The 19,262-nt window shown below is 37.1% G+C and overlaps 6 protein-coding genes across 6 annotated transcripts; 4 read left to right on the top strand and 2 right to left on the bottom strand.

The window, feature by feature from the left end:
* Positions 1–7,401: 7,401 nt before the first annotated feature.
* FOBCDRAFT_265533 (uncharacterized protein) lies at positions 7,402–8,705 on the top strand (the record flags this gene model as incomplete). Its single annotated transcript, XM_031192753.3, has 2 exons — positions 7,402–8,638; positions 8,668–8,705. The coding sequence occupies exons 1-2, from the start codon at positions 7,417–7,419 to the stop codon at positions 8,703–8,705; spliced, it is 1,260 nt and encodes a 419-aa protein (XP_031031599.3). The 5' UTR covers positions 7,402–7,416.
* A 909-nt stretch (positions 8,706–9,614) lies between these two features.
* FOBCDRAFT_170862 (uncharacterized protein) lies at positions 9,615–10,589 on the top strand (the record flags this gene model as incomplete). The annotated part of the gene is made up of 1 exon (XM_031192752.3): positions 9,615–10,589. One exon carries the CDS (start codon positions 9,615–9,617, stop codon positions 10,509–10,511), a length of 897 nt encoding a protein of 298 aa, XP_031031598.2. The 3' UTR covers positions 10,512–10,589.
* Positions 10,590–11,357: 768 nt separating this feature from the next.
* On the top strand, positions 11,358–12,542 carry FOBCDRAFT_245291 (pectin lyase fold/virulence factor; the record flags this gene model as incomplete). The annotated part of the gene is made up of 1 exon (XM_031192751.2): positions 11,358–12,542. The coding sequence occupies one exon, from the start codon at positions 11,358–11,360 to the stop codon at positions 12,540–12,542; it is 1,185 nt and encodes a 394-aa protein (XP_031031597.2).
* An 85-nt stretch (positions 12,543–12,627) lies between these two features.
* Positions 12,628–15,131, bottom strand: FOBCDRAFT_233716 (and other transporter-domain-containing protein). The gene is made up of 11 exons (XM_059609942.1): positions 14,927–15,131; positions 14,787–14,872; positions 14,546–14,733; positions 14,187–14,493; positions 14,011–14,133; positions 13,771–13,953; positions 13,667–13,719; positions 13,538–13,615; positions 13,266–13,487; positions 13,085–13,214; positions 12,628–13,035 (listed from the first exon to the last, which is right to left on the bottom strand). The coding sequence occupies exons 1-11, from the start codon at positions 15,039–15,041 to the stop codon at positions 12,871–12,873; spliced, it is 1,650 nt and encodes a 549-aa protein (XP_059466234.1). The 5' UTR covers positions 15,042–15,131; the 3' UTR covers positions 12,628–12,870.
* Positions 15,132–15,964: 833 nt separating this feature from the next.
* On the top strand, positions 15,965–17,191 carry FOBCDRAFT_11455 (short chain dehydrogenase). The gene is made up of 4 exons (XM_031192749.3): positions 15,965–16,190; positions 16,247–16,323; positions 16,379–16,531; positions 16,586–17,191. The coding sequence occupies exons 1-4, from the start codon at positions 15,991–15,993 to the stop codon at positions 16,984–16,986; spliced, it is 831 nt and encodes a 276-aa protein (XP_031031595.1). The 5' UTR covers positions 15,965–15,990; the 3' UTR covers positions 16,987–17,191.
* FOBCDRAFT_286441 (fungal-specific transcription factor domain-containing protein) lies at positions 17,023–19,244 on the bottom strand (the record flags this gene model as incomplete). Its single annotated transcript, XM_031192748.3, has 3 exons — positions 17,023–17,958; positions 18,024–18,715; positions 18,779–19,244. 3 exons carry the CDS (start codon positions 19,242–19,244, stop codon positions 17,023–17,025), a joined length of 2,094 nt encoding a protein of 697 aa, XP_031031594.3.
* Positions 19,245–19,262: the final 18 nt, after the last annotated feature.

The raw sequence follows: 19,262 nt of genomic DNA, 5'->3' as shown, positions 1-19,262 counted from the left end.
ACTAATTTAAGTAGTAAAATATAAAAGATTAGGTAAAGCCTAACTTTTAATAGTAGGTTTAATTTATAATTATTTTCTAATATTTTTTATAATACTTTATAAGGTCTAATAAATTTATAATCTAATTTATAAGTTAGTTAGTTTATTTTAATTTCTTTATAGCTAGGTATATTATATCTCTCTTTAAAAAGGTTAATCTCTTTAAGTATTTTAAATTATAGTAATATTTTATATATTTTCTAATAAATTTAAGTTTTATTTTTATTTCTTTATATAGATTTTTAAGGTTATTACTTTTAAGTATAATAGCTAGGTTAATTAATTTTTCGTATTATATATTATAATATATATTTAGTATAAATCTAAAGTTAGTATAAGCTAGTATAGTTTTTATATTTTTATTATATATAGTATTATAGATAAGTTAGGCTATTAATAGTTTCTTAACTTAATTATTTTATTTATAGTTAATATAGTACCTTAAGTATTTAGTTTATTTATTAACCTATAGCTAAAATACTATTATAAGTTAGTAATTTAGTCTAAGTTATATTATAAGTAATTACTAAAATATTACTATAAATATAGGTCCTTTATTAGAAAGTATTTCTATAGGTAACTTATATATATTAATAATATATTAGTAAAAAACATAGGAAAGTTCTTTAGTATTTATTACCTCTCTATAAGGTAAATAATATAAGAAGTTTATAAGTTAATTAATAATAACTATAATATTATTATAAAAGATTCTAGTTAAGAGTTCTTCTAATAAGGGTAATTTAGTTATAAAGTCTATTATAATTAAGTCCTAAGGTTATTTATTATATTACTAGTAGTAGATATAATTATATATAAGGTTTATATCTTTATACTTTTATTCTTATATATAAGTTATATTATTTAATAATTTCTTTAATATCTTACTTCTTTTACTTATATCCTTATTCCTAGAGTTATTTTAGTATCTTCTTAACTCCATAGTATTTATATAAGGGATATAAATAAAATTTATAAAGGAAGTTATATTCTTCTTTTAATAGGGTTTCTATCTTTATAGTCCTTGTACTTATTTTAATAAGGTTATATTTCTTGCAGTTTTCTACTATGTTTTATATATAATATTTTAAGATAATATTATTATAAATATCTTTTATTTAGTTTTATATTTCCTTATAGTTTCTTTTATAAAGGACTAAATTATAATAATAATTAAAGACTATTAGTATATATTTATTAGGGATTTTAATCCTTTCTTTGAAGTAAGTTATGCTATTTTTCTAGTTATAATATAATCCTCTAAGTCAGTTAATAAAGTCTTATTTGCCATTATAATATAATAAGTATTAATATTTTAATAAGAGTTTTAATCCTTTTATTATTCTTATTATTATTTTAACTAGTTAAGTAAATTAGTATTCTCCTTTAGGGTTAATTTCTAAAAGTTATTTCTTAGTTTTAATAGTTTTTATATTAAAGTTAGGTTATTAGCTTATAGTATTTATATACCTATTATTTATTTCTTTATAATATACTATAATAAAGTTAAATTTATATAGGTATTTAATATAATATAATTATTATTAGTTTAGCTTTTATATAATTATAAAATAAGTTATATTCTTATAATTAGTAAAGACTTTTATTAAATATTTACTTCCTCTAAGATAGTATTTAAATTCCTTAAAGTAGTTAATAATAGCTAGGAATTCTTTATTATAAATAAGATAGTTAAGTTCTATTTTATATATCTTATAAGAATAAAAAGTAATAAGATATAATATATTATTATTATCTTATTATCTTATCTATCTTCCTAGCATAAAGTTAAAAGTATTAGTTTTAAGTTTAACTTACTAGTTAGGGTTAAATATAGCTAAAATAGGTTTATTTATAATAGCTAATTTAAGCTATTTAAAAGCCTATTATATTTTATTATTTTACTAGAATTATTTATCCTTTTTAATAATTTTAATAAGAGAGATAATAAATCTTATTAAAGTCTTTAATAAATTATTAGTAGTAATTAGTAAGTCCTAGGAAGGATTATATTTCTTTTATTAATATTAGTAGTTTCTATTTAGTAACTATAGTGATTTTTTATTTATTTATTTTAATCTTATTATATAAGATTTTATATCCTAAGTAGGTTACTTAAGGCTAATAAAAGTAACTTTTAGTAAGTTTAATAAGTATATTAGTATTTTATAGTGCTTTTAAAACCTTATAGATATATTTTATATATTCTTCTTTTATATTAGAGAAGATAAGGATATTATCTAGGTAGTAAACTATAAAGATATTAAGATATTCTTAAAGTATATTTATAATTATATATTAAAATACTATAGGTATATTAGTTAATCTAAAGGGTATAACTAAATATTTAAATAATCTATATTTTATTTAAAAGGCTATTTTCTATTTATTACTTTCCTTAATTTAAATAAGGTTATATACAGATTTAAAATTAAAGGCTATAAACTATTCCTTATTAAATAGGCAGTTCTTAAGTTTAGTAATAATTTATAATAATATCTTATTTTTTTCTATAATCTTATTAAGTTATTAGTAATTTATTATAAGTCTTAGCTTATTTACGTTAGGTTTAAATATAAATATAACTAAGAATCCTACTAAGGATTTTAATAGTCTAATATATCCTTTCTATAATATATTATTTATTTATTCTTTAAGTATTCCTAGCTTATCTTAAGATAGATTATAAATAGAAAAGAATCTTAAATTCTTTTTATCCTTTAATATAATTTTAATATTATAATCTATATATTATAATAACTTTATATTTAATTCCTCTTAAAATAGTTTCTTATAGATATAATATTCTAGTAATATATTCCTAAGTTATTTATTAAATTCCTTTATAGTAATTTATTTTATCTATTTAATATCTTAGTTTAGTTATTTAAACTATCCTTTAAGAGTTATAATTATTTATCTAATATATTTAACCTTGCCTTTATAATACTTATATTATATTTCTTTTAAAATAGGTAGTATTTTATTACTTTTATTTTTACTACTTTCTTTAATTAAAGTTTAAGATCTTATATTATAGCCTAAATTACTTTTATTATCTAAAGGGTAATCTTTATAGTTTACCTAGCTAATTCTCTAGTTAAATTATAAGTTATAATATAATAGATATAGATATCTAAGTATTAGATTATATTTCTATATTAGGATAATATTAAAGTTAATACCTTAGTTCTTTTTATTAATAAATACCTTAAGGTAATTAATCTCTCTAGTAATTTTTCTATTTTTATAGAGATAAGTCTCTTCTTATCTATTATATATTATATATAAGTTATTCTTATCTCTTTATAGTATCCTTAGTTTATTAACTATTATAAGGGAAATAAAGTTTATATTAGCTTTATTATCTATAAGTATACTTAGCTATTTATCCTTAATTCTAACTCTTAGTTCTAGGTAGGTTTATTAGTATCTTTTTAATATTATTCTTAGAGCTTTCTTAGATAATTTAGCCTCTAAACTTTTACCTATTTATTACTTTTATAAATAATATATGCCTTTTCCCTATAGGTAATTTATATTATATTTACTCTTAATATAGTTAATATTATTAAGATATTTATATTAAGTAGTTAGTTTTTATTAGTAAATAGCTTTTATTTTTCTTATCTTATAATTTAAGATAATATTTACTTTTTCTTTTTTAATAAGGAGTTTTCCTTTTTCTTCCTTAATTAATATTAATTAATCTTATAGCTATTATTTATCTAGCTATTAAAAAATATCCTATTTATCTTAAGATACTTCTTCTTCCTATTTAGTAATATCTTAATTAATTTAACTAAGCTTTTAGTTAAATACTTTATCTTTAGTAATCTTAACTTCTTATTATACCTATTATCCCTATTAAGTAATATATCTAGAGTTTTAAATATATATTAAAGCTTATTCTTATATTTCCATATAAGCTTTTAGTTTTATTACTTAAGATCCTTTATATCTTTTTATAACTTAGTATTTAATTATATTAATAATTAGGTAGGGTTTTTATCTCTAATACTTTAAAACTTATACTAGGAAGTAATTATTTATTATTTTATCTTATTAGTATCTTAAGTAGTAGTATTATATATATAATATCTATAATATCTACTTATAGTTTAGGTATTTAAGATACCTCCTTAGGTCCTTTTCTACTTATATATATTCCTCTAGAATTATAAGGTCTTCTAATATTTCTTTTATATATACTTAGATATAAATATTATTATCTTATTTTATAATAGCTTATTTTCTAGCTAGTTTTATATATTTCTAATATTTATTAATCTAGAAATATTAATTAATTTTATTATATTATAATATAATAAGGGTATTTTAGATTATTTTTTTATCCTTAACTTTAAGTTTCTTAGTATTAAATTCCCTTTAAACTTTATAAGATTCTAAGTAGTTAAGATTATTAATATATTAATTTAATTATTATAAGGTAATATTAATAGGAATATTATTAATTTCTTAATTAACCTTCTTAGTATTAAGTTTATTATCCTTATTAGGGGTAATCTTCTTTCCCTTTTTAATTATAAAAATAGATTTTCTTTTAGTAAGTTATTAGTAGTATTTAGGTATTAATACTTATTTTAATTTAATTATCTTATCTTTCTTTGCTTATTACTATTTTTTCTATTTATAATTATTTTTTTCTTTTTTTTTTCTTCCTTACTTTATAAATAAAGAACTTTTATAATTAAGGATATATATCCTAAAATAAGTTATTATTCTAGTTTTAATCTAAAATAATATTTTTTAAGGGTTTCTTCTTTATTAAAAAATAAGTTATATATATTAAGAAATAAGTTAAAGTTATTAATTTATTTATTTATATTATATTATATCTATCTTTTCTTATTATATTAATAGTTTTAATTACTATCTAAGGTTTATTATTTTTCTTAGCTATATTAATTTTCTTACCCTTAGGTATTAGTTTATACTTTTAGTTAGTTTTAATAGGGTTTTTATACTCTTATTTATAGTATTCCTTTTTATTATATTTATAATAAGTAATATTAGACTTATCTTATTTAGTTATTCTAATAGCTATTAGCCTTACTTCTATGCTATAGGATATATTAGCTTATTAAGTCTTTTCTTAGTTAATATAATATTAGGGTTTATTATCTTATTATCCTTTATTTCCTTATAAATTATAAGTTCTCTAGGCAAATTATTAATTATTAATTTTAAGTATTATATTACTATATTTAATTAATATCTAGGGATAAGCTTTTTCTTATAATTCCTATTAAACTTATTCTTTAAGTATATTAAAAAAAAAATATTAATATATCTTAATCCTAGGGTAATTTACTTATAAGTTATAAGAATTTAACTCCTAATATAAATATTAATTTAGTTTATTTAAGTATTTTAATTTTTCTTTCTACTTAGCTTTTTTTATTAATAGTTCTAAATGCTATTTTAAATACTTTTTTTATTTTATAATATCTATTTTCTTTAAAGAGTAAAGTAATTTATAGTTATAAACTATAAGATAGGTTTATTATATAGTTATTTATAATAAGTTAAAACTATTAGGCTATAATTTTAATAAGTCTTTTAGCTATATATATTACTTTAATAGAATTATTATAAAATTAATTTAAATAATATATAATAAAAGCTTAGCTTTAAGTAAGAAATATAAGTAATTTACTTAGAGTTTTATTAAAATACTTAGGCAGGCTAGGCTTAAGGACTTCTCTTAGGTCTTTTTTATTATTAGCTACTAAGGCTAGGTTATATATCTCCTACTAGGTATTATTATTACTCTAATTCTATTAGTATTATAAGGCAGTAAATTCTTCTAGTATTTAATATATTTTATTTATCTTATTAGTAATATTCCTAAGCTACTTATAGAGTTATTTAACTTCTAAGTTATTAAAACTCTAAGAAGAATTATTTATATTATTTATATTTTAGTTAATAGCAAAATATAACTATTAACCTCTAGGGTTACTAGCCTATTATACCTATTAACCCTATATTAGTTAACTATCTGCTAATTAAATAGGATTAATATTTATAGATATTATATTTATATTACTTAGTATTATATAATATAATCTAAATAAAAGCTATTAATATATAATAGTTAGTTTTTAACTATAAATAAACTAAGCTATATTAGGTTTATTATTAGCAGATTATATATAGTATAATACTAAGCTTATTAAAGTATTATATCTCTTAATAGTAGATTTAATATATATTAGGCTAATTAATATAAAGAAGTTTTATTAATAGCTAGTAAGCTAAGTTATATTTAGTGCTAAATAAATATATATATATACTTAAAGGTAGCTATAAAGTAACCTGCCTAGTTACTATATAATTCTAAGAATTACTAGTGTTTTTAAAGTAACTATTATAACTAGGCCTTAGCAGTTATAGATAGAATCTCTTAGTCTATAGTAATTATATATAATTAGTAAAAAATATAAGATATATATAATATAACTACTAGGTTTATAATACATAGTATATAATGCCTTATATTATATTATATTAAAAATAAATACCTTATTTTATTATCTTACTTTAATACCTTTGTCTTTACTTTATGTATTACTTAATAGGCATTTTAACTTTTAAATATTATATATATTAAATTAATTATAGTTAATTAATAAGTTTATCTTAGGATTAATAATAATTTAAGTAAATTAGTATTAATTATAGTAAATTAGCTTTACTTATAAAGTCTTAGTGCTAATTATTTTTAATAGGTAATATAATAATTAGTAGGAAATATAAGGTATATATAATAAAACTATTAGGGTTATAATATTTATAAAAAAGTTAAAAAGCTTAATAGCCTTATATAAGGCTAATAATAAGGGAAAAAAGATAAATAAAAAAAATTAAAAAATTATATATAATACCTTTATTCTTTCTAATAAGTCCTTCTTAAACCATCCTATAAAGCCTTTTACTACTATTCTTAATAGCAAGCCTCGTCCATACTTAGTGATGCTTATAAGGCTACTATAGTATTATGCCCACCATATAATAATAAGGTAACTTACTTAAATGTCTTTCCTCTCTGTCCAATCTTTGCCTAATCGGCTTCTCTGTTTTGTTGGTTAAAGTTGGGATTTTAAAACAAAGTCACATTATCCAAGCGTTTAGCTAAATATTAATCTTATTCCTGTCAGCACTACGTTTCAAATGTCAGCATAGGTGGAGCTGTCTATACTATTATTCACCTCCGCTTGACCTTCTTTTCCACAGAACCATAATTCTTTCCATAGGGCTTATTCTCAGGGGAATTTCTCAGTCCAAGACTTCCTTTGTTGTCCTACTCCCTAACCAGAAGTCGAGATTCAGAGCCCTTTGGAGAGACCAAGGATGACTGTGTTTATTAATCCTCTCTTGTACCAAAGCCAAGAGATCGCCCTTTCCGACTGGATCACTCTTCTCACTCTCTGTTTGGCTCCGCTCATTGCGCATGTTCTCATCGGCGCACCTTCACCGACTTATCTTTCTCTGAGTCGACCACCTTGGCATGAACGAATATGCCACTACAACCCGACTTCCATTCTCTGGCGATACGGAGCAATCACTGACCGTCGCATTCGGGCCAAGAGCTGGGATAGATTCGACCTCGCTGCCAGCAATGCTTTATTTTGGACTGACCAAGGCTGGGATGGATCTGAAGAGATGATCGCGTACAGCCGACCGCGTTGTGTTCAACTACCCGATGGAGACAGGGTTACCTTGTTGTCTAGAGACGCGATCAAGACTCTCATTATTGCCGTTCAAGGCATGCAGGCCATAATCCTGCTATTGGGCAGTCAAATTGACCCTTCTGCCCCAAGTTTCACACTGTTGATGGCTGTCGATATCATTTTCTTTCCCATCGCACTTTTCGGATTGTTGAGGCTTTGCAGCTGTCTCTGGCTTACGGACGAGTTCTCATTCGCCTCGATGGAGGACATCCCTGCTGGTTCTCCACAACCCATCGGCTGCAGCACGACATCCTTCGAGCTATTGGCTGCCAATCCTGCGACGATTGAACCCGAAAGATTTCACAACTCAAGGTTTTGGGGCAGCAGAACATTTCGATGCACATACGCTCTAGTGCTCCTCGCTCTCCTGGGTTTGGCCCTGTCGTTCATGGTCCCGCACGGAGACACTTTCTACACTACGACAACTTTCGTGGTGATTATCTTCTACCTAGGCGTGATCGGAATGACTGCCCTGATAACAACCTGGTACCTGGGCATCAAGGGAGCTAAGTCTACTGTCTTGCCTTGTATATCGTCAACCTGGTACAAATTCTACACCGGCGTCCTGTTCGGCTTTGGAATTGCCGTGATTGTCATCGCATGCATTGAGACCCGCAAGACTCCCTGCGGAAAGTTCACAAGCGGTCCAGGTATACAGGCTGATCTGTTGGCATGCTTGCGCGGCAAATTTGACAAGATCGAGCATCATGATATTGTTGACGGTCCATATAATGGCACCATTAGTTATGGCTTCCAACGTCCCAACAATGCCAGCTACGTGGTAGCTCACTACGAAGACGATCAGCAGAATGTCTTCAATTTTACTAGAATGTGTTTCAGCAGTATGTTCGGAATCTGAACGGCGCAACAGCGTCTATCAAGCAGGAACAGGCAGAAATCCTCGGCTGAGCTCTAAGCAAAAGTCTGTATAATATGAATATATTATAGTTGCAAAAGCAATGAAAATAGAGAGGTATAAGAGAAAAGCGGTAATCAATTAGCATTTTTTGGCACTAAATGGCTTGCCAGGGAAGAGTCAGTTATAGTATAATTATGGAAGTAAGGACCAAAGGCGAAAACCAAGTCTCTGGTTTGCCTCATAGCTACGAGCCTTTAACTAAGGAAATAGACAGTGATAGATGAAAAGCATGTACACAATACCACGTGATGACAACATGGTATCCTTTATTATATCAGTCACATTCCAGAAGTTGGCAACCATCGATTTAAGGTTTACGTCATCCTTTTCAACAACGTGCTATATGCACGGTACGCCAACCTGATTCGTCGGGCGTCAATTAGACTTTTCTCGCTTACCAGTAAGACTAACGTCTTTGCTACATTCGTTCTAGACATTTAATGAACCTCTCGTGTTAGCGCAGCCATTGTGTAGATCGGAGGTTGGTTGAGTAGCTGGCCACGAAAATGATCAGTAGCTCGGCTGTAAAAGAGGTAAAACGATCATAATGATAGTGGCTGGGCCTTCTGTAGTGTGATTCTGATGTCAAATCCATGAGTCGGCCGTCTCAGCATTGGTAAACCATTTGAACAGTGGAGGTTTTTGACAGAGGGCCCTTTCTGGCTCAAACTTTGGGGTATGTCATGGGAGAAAATGGCACAGTAAGCAGGGGGTTGGGATGCTAACAAAATCAACGTTAGGCTTCTTCACCATGCGACTATATAACCTTCGAGACATGTCGTCTGAAATTGAAACATCATCAACCGACGACATTCCAGTACAACAGAGAACGAATATACTTTTGATCTTCACACCTCATCACCTAATTGTTGAACTTAAGCCATCTCTCTTTCCCAGTCATGAACAAGCTCGTCACAGTCCTGACCCTCGTCTCAGCCGCGTTGGCCCTTCCTCTTACATCCTACGATGAATGCGAGAAGGCATACAACGCTTGCATCGCAGCTGGGACACCAGAAGTAGCATGCTCTTGCACCCTGACAGCTTGTGTTGGCGAAGACAGTGCACGAATTCGCGAGTACTGTTCTTCTGCCACGGCATCTCTCGCGCAGCCCACCAAGACAGAGATTCCATCTGCCAGCAAGAACGATACAGTTCCTGTTGAGACCTTCACTCCCATTCCTGGTATTCCAGGAGGTTGCAATCCTGCTCATCCTGGATCATGCTCACCGCCTTACCATACGGGACTTCCCCCAACCTTCACCCCAATTCCTATTGTCCCTGGGGGATGCAGCCCAGCTCACCCAGAACTTTGCGTTTCAGCTCATATCACCTACAATGTGACTTCAGCCGCAACTCACCCTTCCTTTCCCGTCCCGACCAACGGCGTTCAACCAGTGCCTGGTATATACCCTGCCCCCATGCCTATTGTCGGCAAGACTTGGGCCATCCAGAATCTCACGCGTTATTGCGCTGAAGATGACGATGGATGCGACTATAACTTCATAGTTGAGGCCGATGGCAAGACTGAGAGATGTACCATCATCCGTATGCCTGGCTCCAATGCTGCTACAGAAAGTTGGGCCAACGAAACTTGCACTGATGGATCTAACTTGAGGATCTCTTGGGGCTATGTTACCGAGCCTGCTCCTGCTTTTGCTGTCATCACCGCCGTGAGAGATAAGGAGCTTGCTTGGTTCGGCGTGAGCGATGTGAACGGCCAGCAGGTCACATCATCGAACCCCTACGGCTCCGGGGACTACGGTACTCTGGGGCCGGAACAGGTTTACACCTACTAAGCAACGAAGATGGACACTTACACCCGACCCGGGAAGCGCAATAGAGATGGATGATTTGATGAGGAGCTCTTGTGATGGGAACAGGATAATATTGGAATAGTAGATTATACAGCTGGATAAAAATGGTACTTTGCTATAGGCAATTGTAATAGAAACGGTTAGCAGGAATTGAATACAAGCTTGTATCATTTTGCTGCTTGAGTTGTCACTCATGAGATTGATAGTCGTTGTATCTTGAACATGAGACAATCAACTTTTAATAATGGATAGATAACTCGATCACAACCTGCCTTGAGATTAGAGTGGGGTTTATATCATTGGTCAATGTTGCATTCAAGAGTTGCCAAGGTCTTCTCTCGTGGTTTCAAACTAGCCAAGAGTCTGACAGACTGACACGGCCCGATCGTTTCTTGGATATCTTGGCTTCAATCAAAACTCGGGACAATAGGCTCCGCAACAACCATTATGGGACTTACGTCCGATTGTAAAATATGACGCGTGGCTTGGGCCAGGAAAAAGTGACTAGAGATTCGAGACGAAATTCTCCGTCATTTGTGGAAATTTAAGCTTACTGCATCTTGGCTTTGGCTTGAGCTCTTACTCATAGTCTTCTGCAGCAACCCACACAGCCAAGAGTGCCGAGGCGCCAAGTGCCATGTGTATAATGACAGTGGCATCACTCGAAACCCGAGCTTTCGGAAGGACGTGTGAAAGCATGGGTAGATGGAGCTACAAAAGGAGAGATGAAGCCTAATGAAACCAAATGTTAGCTTGAACCAAGATATTCTTCTCATTACTTTCTTTGTCACTCTTTCATTGACTCGCTTCCATTTGCACTCTTTTATCATGCTTCTCTTCAAGTACGTTCTCGCCGTGCTGCCTGCAGCCCTGGCCAAGGACATTTTCGTCGCTCCCAATGGATCGAGCAGTGGTTCCGGCTCTAGCAGCTCCCCTCTTGGCGACATCCAGGATGCAGTTAATGCTGCCAGTGCAGGAGACACCATTTATCTCCGAAAAGGTACCTATCGCCCTTCTAAGAACATCCACTTCACCAAGAGAGGCTCCTCCAGCAAGCCCTACACCATCAGGTCCTACAACAATGAAGAAGTCATCATTGACGGTGACAAGATGCCTGGTACTCCGGCTGCCCTTGGCGCCAGTCTCGCTGGCAAAGATCGCGGTATCTTTCATGTCGAGAAGGCAGAGTACTGGAGATTCATCCACATCACTCTCACCAAGGGCCCTTACGGTGTCTACGTGAAGGATTCACACAACAACTACTTCGAGCGCTTGACTACCCACAGCAACTACGAGACTGGTTTCCACATGCAGAACAGCATCTCGAACAACGAGATCGTCTATCTTGACACCTACAACAACGCTGATCCACGCAACAATGGCCAGAATGCTGATGGTATGGCTATCAAGGAAGGCTCTGGCGCTGGCAACATCATCCGTGGTATTCGCAGCTACGAGAATTCTGATGATGGTATCGATCTGTACGAGTTCAAATCTTCTGTCACCATCCTTGATAACATCATCTTCGACAACGGCGTGAACCGGTGGAACTTCAACCCTCACAGAGGAGATGGCATTGGAATCAAGCTCGGCGGTGGATCACCCGCCAACCGAGCCAACGTCAACCATGTCGCTCGCAACAACTTCTCCTTCCGCAATCGCCGTGGCTTCAGCGACAACAACATGCCCGGTGATATGACTCTCATCCACAACACTGCTTGGAAGAACCGTGAGGAAGGTTTCAACCAACGCTCTTCCAAGGCTACCTACGAGAATAACCTGGCTGCCAACAATGCCGGCTCCAGCAGCCTGAGCAAGCAGAACACGCTCAATTCGGTGAAGGGTAAGGGTAACAACTGGGAGAAGGGTGGATCTTGGCAGGATGCGGACTTCAAGGCTACTTCTACTAGCCTTGTCAAGGGACGTCGACAGGCGGATGGCAAGATCACTCGAAGTGACTTTCTTCGCCCTGCTGATGGCAGCAACTATGGCGCTAATACTCACTGGGTCTAAGGTCCTTCATATACGGCGATGGGCTGGCTTTCTCATTCGTCAGTAGGCAGCGTTGAGGTTTGAACGGGGCAGGATCTTGAATACAGTCAAATCTCAGTCATCATCTTCACTCTTGCTTATCACGTGAATTTTGTCTGGTTGCATGAAATGGGAAGGGTTCTGGCTGAAATACTTATATATACATGGAAGGTAACAGAAGAGACGAGGAATCATCGACCTCGTGCATTGGTACAAGAGACAGCTCCGATAGCACAGTTCAGTAGCTTAGATGCCGAGCCAGGTTTAATGAAGACCATTCATTTTACCTTGATGAGTATCCTTGTATCGATCAAGTCATGGTATTCTGGTTCGTCGAATGGTCATTTCGACCAGACATAAGAGCTCGATTCTTGCCACCACTCTCGTCAACCAAAGTTGGAGTATTCTTGAATCGCCAAGCAGGGATATTTCGGGAATAAAGCTCGTCGAGCTCCCAATAACTTCGACCATAGGTCTAAGAATGTTAATATAAATCGCTTGGTAGCCATTTGGGTAGCGCTGACCTCGGGGTAGAAGAACCAAAGAAGAACAGTCGTGGGTACCAATAATCCAGCCCAGACAAACACAGCCTTGACACCAAGGTTACCAGCATCCGGGCTGATCATGTACGAGACGGTCCATTGGAAGACAACACTGAAGATGATACGTTAGCCAACAGTACATGTATTGGAAAAAGTAACCTACAATCCAAGACCATAGCAGCCCAAATTGAATGAGGTCGTCTGGGCTCGTAGACGTGGGGTAGAGGTTTCGCCAGCTGCAACAAAACCGATCGGTCCGGCTGAGCAGCCGTAAGCGATAACCCAGAGGAGAAGACAGCCCAAGGCCGCCTTATCGGAGGCCGTGTTCTTGAAGAATCCAGTAGTTCCGAGGCCGACATTGAAAAGCATCATGGCGAAACATCCACTAGATAGTCGGTCAGCGAAGGCTTCATCTGCTTTCTGATGTGTACTCGCCCAACGAGGAGAGGTCTGCGACCGATGAACTCGCACGCGACGAGGGATGATACAATGGCGATAATGAGTAGCACGAATCTAGTGATGTTAGTCGAGGGGAAGTGGCGGACTCGGTACTCCTATACTCACGTAATGATGGTGACGAGAAAGGGATCCTTCAGACCGGCAACAGCGAAGAAGTACTGGCAACATGTCAGCTCTGTACAACATACACGATTGCAGAAAATGCTCACTGTTGAGTATGAAAACACAATTGGTGCTCCAGCAGCCCATTGACTGCAAATACCCATGCATCCAGCCAATGTCCTGCGCCAGTTATGCTTGTCGAAGATCTCAAAGAAGGACGAGGACTTGGACTCGAGATGAAGCTGCCTCTCAGCATCGATACCATGCTGGATGACACGATACTCGTGTTCCTAGGAGGAGACAATGTCAATACTGGTAGCTGTATATGTCTATGAGAAAGCACTTACCACATCGTAGCCGTCAATGTTACCGTAGAGTGTTAGCATAGACTTCTTGGCCTTGTCGTCTTCTCCCTTTCGAGCGTAGTAGATATGAGACTCGGGAACGAGCCATACCATCAAGATAAGAAGCTTAGAGAGGGCAGTCAGTTTCCGACGCTACAATGATAACGGTAGATACATACTCCAGTGAAAATGAACTCAGTGGCAATTAGAGGTCGCCACTTGGTCGGCTGATGGATAGTAATGAGCTGCGTAGCAATCGCGCTGATGAGCTGTCCGATACCAAGGCAGAGCTGATAAGCACCAATCATCAGACCTCGAATCTGGAAAGGCGTGAGCTCCGAGACATATGTGATGAGGATTGACTGTGCAAGTCCAACACCAAACCGAACGAGAACGGCAGCTCCAAGCCAACTCTTCCAGCCAGATGCTGTGATCTCGGCAATAGAGCCTCCGAGAAGTATAACGATCGCACCGCAGAGAGCCTTCCTGAAGAGACTAGTCAGCATATTGACAGAGCCAAGCAAGTAGAAAGACTTACTTTCTACCCAACCTATCGGCAAAATAACCACCTGTGAACATGCCAAGGGTCTTGGACATCTCAGCGAAACCCTGCCAGTAGGAGACGACTCGAGCGCTGACGGCTGGCTTGCCGTTGATCGTGGTATCGGCCATGGTATTGATGAAGGCTTGCATCGGGATGACGTTACCGGGAATCTGTTGCTGGAACTGCAGAGGATTGTTAGCAGAGAGAGAGAGAAGTAGCAGAGAACTACGCTTACGCCATCGTTCAAGGCTGCCCAGTTCAAGATCATGCAGAAAAGGAGAGCCTTCCAAAATGTCTTGACAACGGCCCATCGTCCAAGGGCTGATAGACTTTTGATCAGTGGCCATAAGGATAATGAGGTTGATGAGAACATACATGCAAACTTGGTCTCGTAGACTTGGTTATTCATGCCCAGCGACTCTTTGGTAAAGAAGTCAATCGGCTCTGGGTCGTGGACGACAGTTGGTTTCTCCGAATCTTTGGAAGTCATGTTGCTGCAATGGTGATCTGGGCAATTAGAGACACTCTAGATATTGAAGTTGATCTGATAGATTAGATATCTCAGTAAGAGGGAAGCCAGTCGATTAAATAGTTACGGTAACATCTCGGGCAGAGGACTGTCCATTTATAGTCTTACGGTCGACTGAACTCCGGGGGAGTTCCAGACCCCAGATCTTCCCCGCGGGGAATGCCCTCTTCGAGATTAGGTCCCAAACTAGTGGGATCAATATCAAGAGGTTCAAGGTTGTTTTCAAGGTTGGTGTTCAAGTGCGGGGAGAGCTAGGACCAAGGCTCAAGTTCTATCGAAACGGAATCGCTAGCGGCGGCGGAGAGGATGGCCGACTGCAAAGCCTTTAATCCAAAAGGGATACTCCGATGATGATGAAGATAGACAGGTCCAGGTAGTCTCCGTTCAGGCCTACTGTGTTCACTTTCTACTATTCTTCCTTTGCCTTGTTATCTGAAGCATTATCAGATACCGCCATTACAATTATTATCTTAGTCCAGCAACTATAGACGTTTACCAGATTCAAATCAACCATACCGCAAGGTATCGGTCCTCAACATGCCATTTGCCTCTTGCCCCGGATTCCAACTCCCTGATGACACAGATGGCCACGAAGGGAGAGCAAACTCCGACGTGGGCAGTTCTAGATTCAAGAAGCCAATCTGTGGTCACCGAACGGCAAGTCCCACGGAACTCAAACACCCAATCACGGCATTTACTGACCTCTCAATGGTGTCGGTCACAGTGAGCCGTGACCCCGCTCAAGCCAGCCACGGGAGCGAGTCAGTTGCGCTATTGTGCTTGTATCGGGCGACAGAACCCCGACAGTGATGGAGATCAACAAATCACCAATAAGCCTATAAATATTCTCTCCATTACTGAGAATGTAGCCAATACTTGTTCTACACCAAACTACAAGATCGCCACTAAAATGTCTATGAACGAATCTGACTGTACCGTCCTACGGGATGGCTTCCCTAGACCCTTTCCCAACACCCCTACCAATGTCTTGGAGCAATTCAAGATGACTGGCAAGGTTGTTGTCGTAACTGGTGGCGCTGACGGTATTGGCTATGCTGTTGCGGAGGGAATGGCCGAGGCCAACGCTCATGTCGTGTTATGGTACAACTCGTAAGTCGTACCATGCCTAATAAGATTTCTGCACAATCACTGACATTTCTTTTTAGGAATGATGTAGCTATCCAGAAAGCCCAGGATCTCGGGACAAAACACAATATCAAAACTGCTGCTTACAAAGTCGACGGTATGTCTCTCGCGACGTGCTGAAGTGTAATGGAACGAAGCTAACATGACGGCAGTATCCGACGCTGACTCTGTGCAAAAATCAGTAAAGCAAGTCGTAGAGGACTTTGGCAGCATAGACGTTTTCGTTGCTAATGCGGGAATGGCTATCAGCAAGCCAATCCTGGAACAGACTCTCCCCGAATTCGACAAACAAATGTCCGTGAACGGTACGTCAAGTCCATCTCGTGTCCCCCACCGAGTGCCCATCTGACCCTTCTCAGTCAATGGCGTTGTCTACTGCTCCAAACACGTCGGCGAAGTCTTCAAGCGCCAAGGCAGCGGTGTTCTCATCATCACCTCTAGTATGAGCGCACACATCGTCAACGTCCCTGTTGACCAGCCTATCTACAATGGCACTAAAGCATTCGTGACGCATTTTGGCAAGTCTTTAGCTCGCGAGTGGAGAGAATTCGCCCGCGTCAACATTGTTTCGCCCGGTTTCTTCGATACCAAGATGGGAGCCGGTCCACTGGCACTCAACGAAGCTTATCGTATGTCGGTGCTCGGCAGACAGGGCCATGTGAAGGAAATCAAGGGCTTGTATCTGTACTTGGCCAGTGACGCTTCCACTTATACCACTGGATCAGACATTATCATTGACGGTGGTTATGTACTTCCTTAGTGTTCAGGAATGCTGAGATACAAACTTCCCAACTTGTTATCCTTCAAAAGTATCTTGGGGAAACCAATCGCTGAACAGGGTGTCCATAGGTGTATTATCGAGGTAGCCCCATGGAGTATTATCCAGAATCATCCTCATCGTAGGATCTGATCCATCATCGTTCAGTGTCCAGGCGCCCATCGACAGATCCCCATCACCAAGAGTCTGTAGATCCACCGGTATTTGTGATGTCTCAGTATCAAGTACTGGGGTTTGGAGCGCAATTGGGGCTTCTTCAACAAGCTCGGGCACAGTGAGAACAGTTCGCCGAGTGTTCGCTGCTGTTTCTGCCCTTCTGTTTATGAGTTCCAGCACCTCCAAGCACCTCTTGGCTGATCTGCTCCTGCTTGAGAAAGTCACCAGACAACTTTGCGCTTTGTAGACCATCATTCGCCAGTCCGTCGTCTCGTTATCGAGCTTGTCATGGGCCTCGCGGTCAAGGTAGCTCGCTTCAAGAACAAGGGCGGCTTGGAACAGAAAGTATGTGGCATACCAGACAATTCCCAGATGCAGGATACCCTCATTTGCACTGCAGAAAGTTGTTATGTCGTTTATGCTTTGCATGGCAGCATCAAGACACCGTGTCTCGGCATTAGTCTTGTTGGGGAGATATGGATGGCTCCGCTTGCTTCCACGCCAAAGGATAATTCGCAGGTTCTGCTCCTTCCACAAAACAACAGCCCGTGGACCAGTGAACCATACTGGGACGTCTACGGAAGTAAAGTACTGTGGGAGCCGCTGCCGCCAATCGGTGAGGGTTTGTTCTATGGTCTCGGCTACTTGGTACTCGACTTTCGTGTTTGCTGTTTTCGCTGTGAGATATTCGAGATACAGGGAATTTGCGTGCTTAGCGAGTTCTGCTTGTGCGATGATGGCGGATAGTGTCGTTGGCGTGTTGACTTCAGGAGGCACTGGCATGGTGGGTTCAAGATCCTGTTGTTGTTAGCATATCATGCTTAACGTTTCTTTTTTGAGCAAAGCCATCGAATTTCAATTACCTTATCGTCGACATTTCTTGGTATTGCGGTATCAATGATGCCTTCTTGCGCATAGGGTGGTCTCCCAGTTGTAATGTTGAACCCGCTATCGAAGCAGTAAAGAACCCAGAACAACTGCCTCCGCCTTTCAAGCCCAACGTTGTCTTCCAATTTCGGCGTTTCCCGATGCATCCCAAGCCCAAGTGCCATTTTGTATGCGATGCCAATGAACTGGTAGCCTGTGTTTGGCTTATCCATCTTCTGCAGGTAGTTGCCCATCAGTAGAAGTGCTTGGACAGTCTCGAGTGACCCTGACTCCAACATGTGGATTGACAGAGCATTCCTCGCCGCGGTATAGAACCGAGATACTGCGTGGTGTTTATCCGAAGTCGATATCCAATGGCCGATGGCCAAGACCAGGTAGTAGATGATGTTCCATGATGACTTAGCACGCCGCATGCCCCGAGCGGCAAGTTTCTGACGGAATGGTCGTTCGTGAAGAATTGGATACGAGACGTTATAGAATAAGAAGTACGCATCGATGAGATAGCTTGTCAATGATTCATTTGCAAGATTTGGCGGATCAAGTGACGCCTTCGACTTATGCGTCTGGCTGGGAGATTTCCCGTGACTTGTGGCAGGGGAATTTGACGCCGCGAGCTCTGGGAGCATCGATGCGATTTCTTGTAGTAAGTTGGCACCCGAACTACTGCCTGGTGAGAGTCAGATTCTGAACCATTTTGTTAGGTGATTAAATGGATGATAGGACGACATACCTAAATATCCAGCATCAAGGCTGTTCAGCGTAGCCATACCATCCATAGCTCCGGCTTCATCGTTCTGACAGTCGAAATCTGGTGGCAATGATGGTTCACTCCATTCGTACTCGTGCGCTGGTTCCTCGTGCTCAGGCGAATCATCGTCCGACTCTTGCTCTGTCCGTCTGATAACTTCTTGGCCAGCCTCTAGGTTAGCCAGAGCGACATCAATATCCATACCCGGGTGTAGTGACCGGATGAGAGCCTCGAGCCTATTACAGCGCTGTTCTATTGCATCGAGATTCTTCCGCGTAAGCCGTGTCCTGTCAGGTGGGTTCACGAAGCTACAGTCCTTGCCCGCGCGGGCGCAGTAGGAACATGGCCCGGGGCCATTGACACTAGGTTGACATCGGCTCTTGCGCTTCTGACAATTGAGACAAGCTCGGAGCTGGCTCGAAGAGCCGTGCATCGGAGGACGACCCATCTTTAGTCTCGCATATGT

Source organism: Fusarium oxysporum, chromosome XI (genome assembly GCF_013085055.1).
Source record: "Fusarium oxysporum Fo47 chromosome XI, complete sequence".
In the NCBI taxonomy this organism is placed as follows: Eukaryota; Fungi; Ascomycota; class Sordariomycetes; order Hypocreales; family Nectriaceae; genus Fusarium; species Fusarium oxysporum.
The sequence above is the reverse complement of the archived record's forward strand: the minus strand, read 5'-3'. Positions and strand labels throughout refer to the sequence as shown.

Excerpts from the sequence above, each read along its gene's own strand:
- FOBCDRAFT_233716 (XM_059609942.1), bottom strand. The coding sequence starts at position 15,041 with ATGACTTCCAAAGATTCGGAGAAACCAACTGTCGTCCACGACCCAGAG. Across the intron at positions 13,720-13,770 it reads TTGTGTTTTCATACTCAACA|TACTTCTTCGCTGTTGCCGG; the intron begins GTGAGCATTTTC and ends ACATGTTGCCAG. Across the intron at positions 13,488-13,537 it reads CGCAGACCTCTCCTCGTTGG|TGGATGTTTCGCCATGATGC; the intron begins GCGAGTACACAT and ends CCGACTATCTAG.
- FOBCDRAFT_11455 (XM_031192749.3), top strand. The coding sequence starts at position 15,991 with ATGTCTATGAACGAATCTGACTGTACCGTCCTACGGGATGGCTTCCCT. Across the intron at positions 16,191-16,246 it reads GTCGTGTTATGGTACAACTC|GAATGATGTAGCTATCCAGA; the intron begins GTAAGTCGTACC and ends ATTTCTTTTTAG. Across the intron at positions 16,532-16,585 it reads CAAACAAATGTCCGTGAACG|TCAATGGCGTTGTCTACTGC; the intron begins GTACGTCAAGTC and ends GACCCTTCTCAG.